This window comes from Numenius arquata, chromosome 19 (genome assembly GCF_964106895.1).
Source record: "Numenius arquata chromosome 19, bNumArq3.hap1.1, whole genome shotgun sequence".
NCBI lineage: Eukaryota > Metazoa > Chordata > Aves > Charadriiformes > Scolopacidae > Numenius > Numenius arquata.
In genome coordinates, this window is record NC_133594.1 from 924625 (window position 1) to 932797 (window position 8173).

An 8173-nucleotide genomic window follows, 5' to 3' on the forward strand; every position below is an offset into this window, starting at 1 on the left:
TATTAAAAACCACCCTGAAAGCAGTGGGGGCTGGAACCTTTAAAATGTGGGAAAGCATTTAGCAGAGGGTACCTGGTTTGTTAACACCGGGGGATGCATCAGTCGACCTGGTCCTGCTCAGTCAGGCCTTTTACGTACTGTAGAAGGGGATAAAGTCCCTGTGGTGCATGAAAGGAATATGCCGGGGAAAAGCGTTTGCGATTCTCCTGCCTCGGGCAAAGGCAAAGCCATTCGTGGGCGTGTTTTTGCTCAAGGACCTGGTTGTACTTGGTGGGTGATGCTGGAGAATGGAGAAGTTCAAGGTATAGCTCAAGGCAATTGAAAGCTGGGTGAGAATGCTCAGTCCTGAGTCTGCTATAAGAGATGAGGCTGAGCAATCATGAACTAAACGGACTTAAGGAACTAACAGGGGGCTACTGGAGAGAGTCCAGTGGAGGCTACAAAGATGATTGACGGAACGGAGCACGTCTCTTCTGAGGAAAGGCTCAGAGACCCTGGTCTGTTTAGCCTGGAGAAGAGGGGGCTAAGAGGGGACCTCAGGAAGCATTGGAAGAGGCTGCCCAGGGAAGTGGTGGCGTCGCCGTCCCTGGAGGTATTTAAAAGACGGTTAGCCGTGATGCTGAGGGACGTGGTTTAGTGGTGGACTTGGCAGTGTTAGGTTAACAGTTGGACTCGAGGGGACTAAAGGTCCCTTCCAACCGAAATGATTTTATGATTCTATGACTCCTGGACGCCATAGTCGACGTGCACAAGAACACGAGCTGTTCTCTGTTCCGAGTGAGTCTGTGTGCTGGTTCAATATCTAAAGGGTGGGTGTCAAGAGGATGAGAGGAGACTCTTTTCGGTGGTGCCCAGCGATGCCCAGGTCCCTGCTGGGGTGCACCCTGAAGAGCCGAGGGAGCTGGCCGATGGGCTGGTGAGGCCACTCCAAGAGGGAGATGTGCCTGAAGAGTGGAAGGCAGGCGCTGTGTCCTGCTCGGGGCTCCCCAGTGCAAGGCAGAGGTGGCCATACTGGAGAGAACCCCCAGGGCAGGCCCCCCCGGGGCCCCTCCCACTTTCCGTTGGGCTGGGACCGTTGGTCCTGTGGAGCCAACGGCCACCAGCGCCAGCAGGACGGAGCTGTGCTGGCACGGAGCAGCACTGGGAGGAGGCAGGGTCTGGTGGAGCAGCGCTGCCCCGGCACCGGCACCCCGCTCCCCATCCTCGCTGTGGGCGGCCGCGCCGTCTCTTTGGTGCACGGCCAGGGTCCTCCTGTCCCGGGCGGGATGGGCCAGGCCAACTGCTGCTGTGGCTCCAGGTGGGCTCCCCCTGCAAGTCGGGGAGAGGCGGGCACGGCCGGGCCCCGCGCCAGCGGCCTTTCTCATGCCCGCCGCTCTCTGCTGCGCAGGGAGGCTCTCGCCGAGGCCGAGGCGGTGCTGAGCGCGGACGTGCGGCTGAGCCGGGGCCGCAAGAGGAGCGAGAGGCGCCTTCTCCTCCTCCAGGAGGAACTGGTCATCGCCAAGTTGCTGTAAGACCCTGCCAGCCCAGCTGCCTTGCCTTCCCTCTCCTTTCCCCCAGCCCTGGCCCCGGCACCTCGGTGCTGGATGCCCCAGGCTCCCTGCCAAGGGCAGGTGGGGGACAGGGCTCTGCCCGCGGGAACCCCGAGGAGGCCACCTCCAGCTCACGTCCTGCCTCTCCCCTGGGCAGACATGGCACCACCCTGCGCCCACAGCTCCGCCTGGCCCTGGACCAGCTGTGGGTGCTGAGCGGCGGGAAGGAGGCGGCGGCGGAGGAGCAGGAGGAGGATGAAGGCGGCAGCCATGGGGACGGCACCGCCCTCATCTTGGCCTGGCCCACCGGCTCCTGCGTGGCCAGTTTCGGGTGAGCGGTGGTGCCACGTCCCGTGGGCGGGCAGGAGAGGTTCCCCAGCATGCCCACGCCGTGCTGGGAATGGAACGGCCTCTGCCCTGCCTGCAGAGCCTGGCCAGGGAGCGGGCAGCACGCCGGCGGGGAGGGATGGGGCGTTTCGGGGTCCTGCACCCCCAGCTCAGCCTTTGGGGAGCCCAGAGCAAAGAGAAACGCTCTTCCTCCTCTCTTTCTGCAGGGACCGGGCACTCAAGGAGCTGTGGGTGGGCACCCTGCTGGGGTAAGCCGGGGGGATGCGCAGCCGGCCGGGGGAACACAGCTCCCAGCTGGGGAGAGGTGCCCGGCGCCTGCGGGCAGAGCTGCCTGACAGGAGAGCAGAGGCGGGCTGGGGCTCAGCCAGCTCTCTCCCTCTCCCTGCCCGGCGCACAGCACACCCGAAGGAGCCAAGAGAGCCCGAGTGACCCGCCTGCCATCGCTCAAGCTGCTGGAGAAGGAGCTGAGCCGCCGCCGTGCCGTGAGTGTCTCTCTGGGCAGGGCTCTGTCCCCGAGCAGCGCTCCTGCAGCCCAGCAGCAGAGGCATCGCTGCTCACCTTCTTCCACCCCTTCTCTCTTGCCCAGTGGAGGACGTTGAGCGCCAGGAGCCTGGAGAGGCTGTTGGAGGGCCAGGCAGAGGTGAGCGTGGCTGCCTTTCAGCCGCCCTGGGCTGTGCCGGGCTGCCAGGGACGTGCGGCGAGTGGGGTGAGCTTGTGCGGGAAGGAGGGAGGGTCCCGCGGTGCCACTCGGGGAGCGGAGAGGGTTGGGGAGCCCCCAGGAACGGCGCCGTGTCCTGGCTGTCGGCGCTGGGAGGTGACCAGCCACCTGGGGCAGGGGGTCCCAGCTCTGCCACGCTGGGGCTGCTGGTGCCGGGTGGCAGCTGGCCGGTGGCCCTTTCTGCTGCGGGGCCGCTCTCTAAGCGCAGCCCGGTTCTTGCAGGCTGATCCCAAGCAAGGGCCTCCCACGGTGGCGTCTGGCGAGGGACGGGCACTTTGCCGCTCAGCGGGTGAGTTGTGGAAAGAAAGGCAAGCTCCTGGCAGCGGCGGAGCCGTGCTGACTTGTCCCTTGAGTGTCGCCATGCAGGTTGGGCAGCCCAAGGGAGGAGGTCAGCTGGAGGAGCAAGGAGCCCCGCTGGGCAGCGGCCGCTGGACGTGGTTGTGCGGGGACAGGCAGCCTCTGCTGCTGCCCACAGCTTGGAGGAGGGCAGGGCGAGGGCTGGGCCAGGCTGTCCCGCTGGCACGCCGGCTCTGCGGAGCAGGGCAGGCTGCGGGAGTGCTGGCCCGGCGCTCTCCCTTGAGGGGCTCTTGCTCTCTTTTCCTTTGCAGCAGGAGGGAGCGGCAGCAGCAGGAGCAGGATTTGGAGGTGGGGGCTGCCCTGGCCCTTTGCTCTGCGGCGCAGCCCGGCTGCTGCCCAGGCGCCAGGGCAGGCGGGCTCCGGGTGCAGCAGGAGGCTCTTTGGCCAGCCCCTGGCAGCCCTCTGCGGGGAGGACGCCACGCTGCCCCAGCCCATCCAGGTAAGGCGGCCCGGAGAGGGGTCCCCAGCCCTCCCGCTGCTCCTGCGGAGGGGCGGTGGGCGAGCCCAGGAGCTGCGGGCTCGGGGCATTGGGCTCTGCAGCCAAGACAAGGAGGCAGGTGTGGGGCAGTGCTGTGGCCACGGCTGTGGCAAGGCAGCTCCTCAGCCCCGCCACTCTCCTCCTGCCTCTCCTGCAGGAGCTGCTGGCTGTGCTGCAGCGGGAAGGGCCGGCCACGGAGGGCATATTCCGCAGAGCTGCCAGCGGGACATCGCTTCGGCAGCTGCGGGAGGCCCTGGACCGCGGCGCAGAGGTGGAGCTGGGAAGCCAGCCTGCGCTGCTGCTGGCCGTCCTCTTGAAGGTGAGCGCTTGGGAGCTGCAGCTGGAGGAGCTCCTGGCTGGCCTGGAGTCTCCAAAGGCTCAGCTGGAGCCCTTGGCCGGGCAGGACTTCCTCCGCAGCATCCCCGACAAGCTCCTGGGGAGCCACCTCTACGAGGAGTGGACGGCAGCCCTGGAGAAGAGCAGCAGGGAGGAGAAGGTGGAAGAGCTGAAGGCGTAAGTGTGGGCAGCAGCCTGCCTGTTGAGCAGGAGCCCTGAGCGCTGGCTGAGAGCCCCGGGCAAGCTGCGCAACACGGCCGCTGGCTCCCGCCTGCCGTGGGCAAGCCTGGGGAGGGAGGGCTGTGGGCAACGTCCGCTTTAGGAAGGCGGTCTTCCCCTTCCCGCAGGGTGGCCCACAAGTTGCCTGCAGCCAATCTGGTCCTGCTGAAGCGGCTGCTGTGCCTCCTGCGGCACATCGGGCACAACGCAGCCACCAGCAGGATGAGCTGCAGCAACTTGGCCATCTGCGTTGGGCCCAACCTGCTGAGCCCACCCGAGGAGGACCTGCTCCCGCTGGAGGCCATGCTGGAGGTGACGCAGAAGGTAGGCTGTAGCCACCAGCCGCCTGCAGCCTTCCCGGCCCAGGCGAGCCGGGCTGCTCTTCCCGAGCTCCCTGGCTGCCTCCTCTCTGGAGCAAGTGCTGCTGGGGGGGCTGCCGGCAAGAGCAGCCCCACAGCCACAGCCGCCCCCTCAGCAGAGGGCAGGCTGCGGAGGGGAAGAGCCTGCTTGGCCCCTTCTCGGGCAGCAGGCTTGAGAGCCGGGCTTTGATGTGGGCAGGTGAAGGTGCTGGTGGAGTTCCTGCTGGAGAACGCCGGGGAAATCTTTGGCGAGGAGACGGCCGGCCTTTCCCCTCCAGCAGCAGAGGAGTCACCAGCCCCCGCGGAAAGATGCAGAGGTAAGAGAAGGGACTGAGGCTGTTCACGGGCTGGGGATGCCAGAGACCTCTGCATCCTTTCTGGCGGGGCTGGGCACCAAGTGGGGTCCTCTCAGCCCCTCTCAGCCTGTCTCCTGGCCTCTGCTTGGTCTCTGGGAGCTCTGCAAGGGGAGCCGAAGGCTGCAGACAGGGCTCGGGGGGCTGAAAACTCCACTGGGGCAGGGCTTCAGGTGGCTTTTGCTTGAGCGGCTTTTTCCTTCCAAGAAGCCACTGTGCTGCACGTGCTCTTTCTTCCTCACTCTGCCTTTAGAAGATCCAAACGTCCCCGATGAAGCTGGGGGAGATGCGGTGGTGCAATCTGGAACGGCAGAGGTAGGTCAGGGTCCCAGCACGGGGAGAGCGCGTCTGGTGGAGGAGGGGAGTTGCTGATGAGACCAAGGCGCTGCTGTGCCTCTGCCTGGCACGAGAGCTGGTATGTGTCTGGGGTGTTCCCCCACTCCCCAGGATGATCCCTGGTGAGGGGAACTCCAAAGGTTGTTCCTCCGAAGCACCAGGTACTTGCTTAATCCCCCACAACACGTATAAAACACCCACAAAAAGGCAGAGGGGAGCAGCTGTCACCTTCAGAGTGGTCTGGGTCAGGTCCTCTTTCACAAGAGCTTCCTCAAGTCTCTTTTTGGAGGGGTGGGGGCAGCGTGAGCAATGTGTGAGCTGAGCCGAAACAGCCAAAGGGATCTCCTCTGGAGAGCTAAGGCAGCCATTTGGCAAACAGTCGCCCACCACTCCAGGCCCCCTCTTGCCACCGGCCAACCCCAACATCTCTCTTGTAGGCACCTCCGGCTTCGCCTCACACCACCCCCGAGAGCGCGGCAGGATCCCCGGGGAGCCCAGAGGAAGTGGGGAGGCTTGCCGAAGGAAGAAGGTAAAACGAGCTGCCTTTTGCTTAAAATCGGAACTGATGGGGTGGGATTGCAGCTTCCCCGAACTAATGGCCCTGTGGGATGGAAAGGTTTGCAGGCTCCACCCAGGACACGGAAAAGAGAAGACAACGCAAGAGGAAACGGACCTGGGAAGAGGAGACTGAAAGCCCCGTGGCAACAAAGAAGAGGAGGAAGAGAGGAAAAGCCTCTGCGGATGGAGCCAGGAGAAGATGCCGGTAGGTGCAGAAGGTCGGCAAGGCCAGGTGTGTACCAGGCTCTGCTGCCCACCTTTCCCAACTGGGAACACTGCTCTTAGTGGGTCCCGCTGGCTGTCAGGGGGCGGCGAGGGATGGTGCTGGGCAGGGTTTGGGAAGAACTCCACGGCAGCTCCCCAGGGGCTCCCGATGGAGCCCTGCTGCGTGGCACAGGGGCACTGAGCATCTCTGCACACGCACGGGCCTCCAAGGGCATTGCCCGTGGGGACAAGGCGCCAGAGCCATGCCGGGGCCAAGGCCAGCGGCAGCTCTCTCTTCTGGGCCTTGAAGAAGGCCTCGTCAACGCTGTTCCCCAAAGAGAGGGGAACCAAACCCTGCCTCTTCCTGCCTCTCTGGGTTTAGCAGAGCTTTCGCACTCTGTCGTTGCAGGCGCTGATGGCTTTTCTCCGGCTGAGGCGCTGTGACTCCTGGGACTGCCCCAGTCGATGTCCAGATGTCCGCAATAAAATGAGCTGTTCTCCCTTCCGACTGAGTCTGTGTCCTGCTTTGAGCGACAGTTCTCTCTCCCCTGATGGCGGCGATCCGGAGAACTCCTTGCCCTGCTGCTGGACCCCTGAGCGCCCTTCCCTTCCTCCCGAAGCTGCAGCGCTCCCGGTGTCCCACCTTGGCTTTCCCTGCTGGGAGTGCACGGCTTCCTGCTGAGAGCAAGGGCTGAGCGTAATCCTTGTCCATTTGATATCGGCATCGGGATCAACACTGGTTCTTCAAGTGTTTTTTATGTAAATTATTTCTTATTATTTATTAAATCTGTTTCTTTGTCAACCCTCAGGTTTCCTTGTTTTTTTCCTGATGTGGGGAGGGGTGGGAAGGGGTGCAGGTGGGGAAGGGTCATCGGGTCATAGAACAGTTGTCTAAATGACAGTAAATTGGGGGACCTGTGGCAATGGTCTGCTCCAACATCTGCTCCAGCAGGCTCCCCTAGAGCAGGTTGCCCAGGACCGTGTCCTCTTGAGGTCTGGGTGTCTCCTAGGAGCCGCACCATGCGGTCAGAGCCAGGGAAAGGCGTAGGCAGGGCACAGGGGCCAGGAAGGGCTAAAGGTCCTTGTGCAGCCACTGTCACTTGTGCCTTGGTGTCTCCTGCAGCCAGCCAGCCTCCTCACACACTGGCTGGGGGACAGTTTCCAAAGCTCCCCCAAAATCATGGCAATGGTAGAGATAGCCTTCCACGCTGGGCACCATAAATGGGTCAGCTCACCCAAAAAGCTTTGGAAGTGGCTCCAAGAGCAGCCACTGGTGCATCCCGGAGGGATAGAGGGGAGGCCTGTAGTGTGATGGAGGAGGAAGGAGGAGCCCTCTCCCCCTGGCCAGGGAAGGATTTTGCTCACAGGCTGTTGTGGGTGAAGCCTGGCTGGCAGCTCAGCAGCACCCAGCCGCTCCCTCACTCCTCCTGGGGGGGGATCCACGGGGAGAATCGGAAGGGGAAAAGGGAGAAAACCTGTGGGATCAGTCAAAGGCAGCTGTACTGCAAAAAATGGTAAGCAAAAGAAAAGCCAGAAACCAGAAGGAGAGTGGAAAAGAAAGCCCAAGGCAAACAAGGGCTGCACCTGTGGGGAGGGGCGGGCAGGTCAGGTGACCCAAACTGACCAATGGGCTGTTCCCTCCCATCTGCCAGCGGGAGAAAAGCTGGGGCATCAATGGGGGAGTGTTTTCTTGAATGGCTTCTGTTTCCCTGGCTGTTTCTCAAGGGCTGGCCTTCTTCACTGGCACTCTTTCTTCAATGCCTGACGGTGACCTCTCCCTGGGAGCTTGAGACGGTTTTGTATGTTTGTCTATCTATTTCATTAGTTCCTTCTTATTTTATTATGAAGATTTCATTCAAGCAGTTTAGTGTTTTCACTCCTCTGCTTCTTGCTCTCTCCACGTTCAGCCCACGTTTGCCGCTGTTTCATGCCCAGTTGGAAACTTGTACTGTGAGGAGCAGCCGGTCACACAGAGCATGGGATTCAGTCTCTTTCCTTGACTTGGCATGCCAAGGGAGGATCTTGGTGTTGATAATGGAGCAGGGTAGAAAAAAACCAAAAGGTGATCCATCTGCCTCCTGCCACCTCTGCAATGAGAAGGAGAATGGGCTGAAGTGTCCCTGCCTTGCTCACTGCCAGTGGACAACCTGTCTCAGTTTGCCTCGGCTGAGTGAAATGTAACCCAAAAATCCAATGTTGTGGCTCTCGGTTGAAGGAGCTCTAGACAGCAAAGGTGGATGCTGGAGCTACAGCTTACAGTCGACTGTTCCACGTGGAACAGGAAATCCAGCAGTATCTCATTGATGTAAATTGATGCTTTCACCTGGAGAGGGGCCAAGCGTACCTGGAATGGACGGCCGCAGGGGTGGAAACACAGC

General features: G+C 62.2%; 1 protein-coding gene across 1 annotated transcript; it reads left to right on the plus strand.

Annotated features, from left to right (window-relative positions):
* The first annotated feature begins 1265 nt into the window (after positions 1-1265).
* Positions 1266-5159, plus strand: LOC141473763 (T-cell activation Rho GTPase-activating protein-like). Its single transcript, XM_074161372.1, has 9 exons — positions 1266-1297; positions 1388-1507; positions 3277-3391; positions 3588-3749; positions 3834-3943; positions 4114-4309; positions 4544-4661; positions 4951-5012; positions 5145-5159. Exons 1-9 carry the CDS (start codon positions 1266-1268, stop codon positions 5157-5159), a joined length of 930 nt encoding a protein of 309 aa, XP_074017473.1.
* Positions 5160-8173: the final 3014 nt, after the last annotated feature.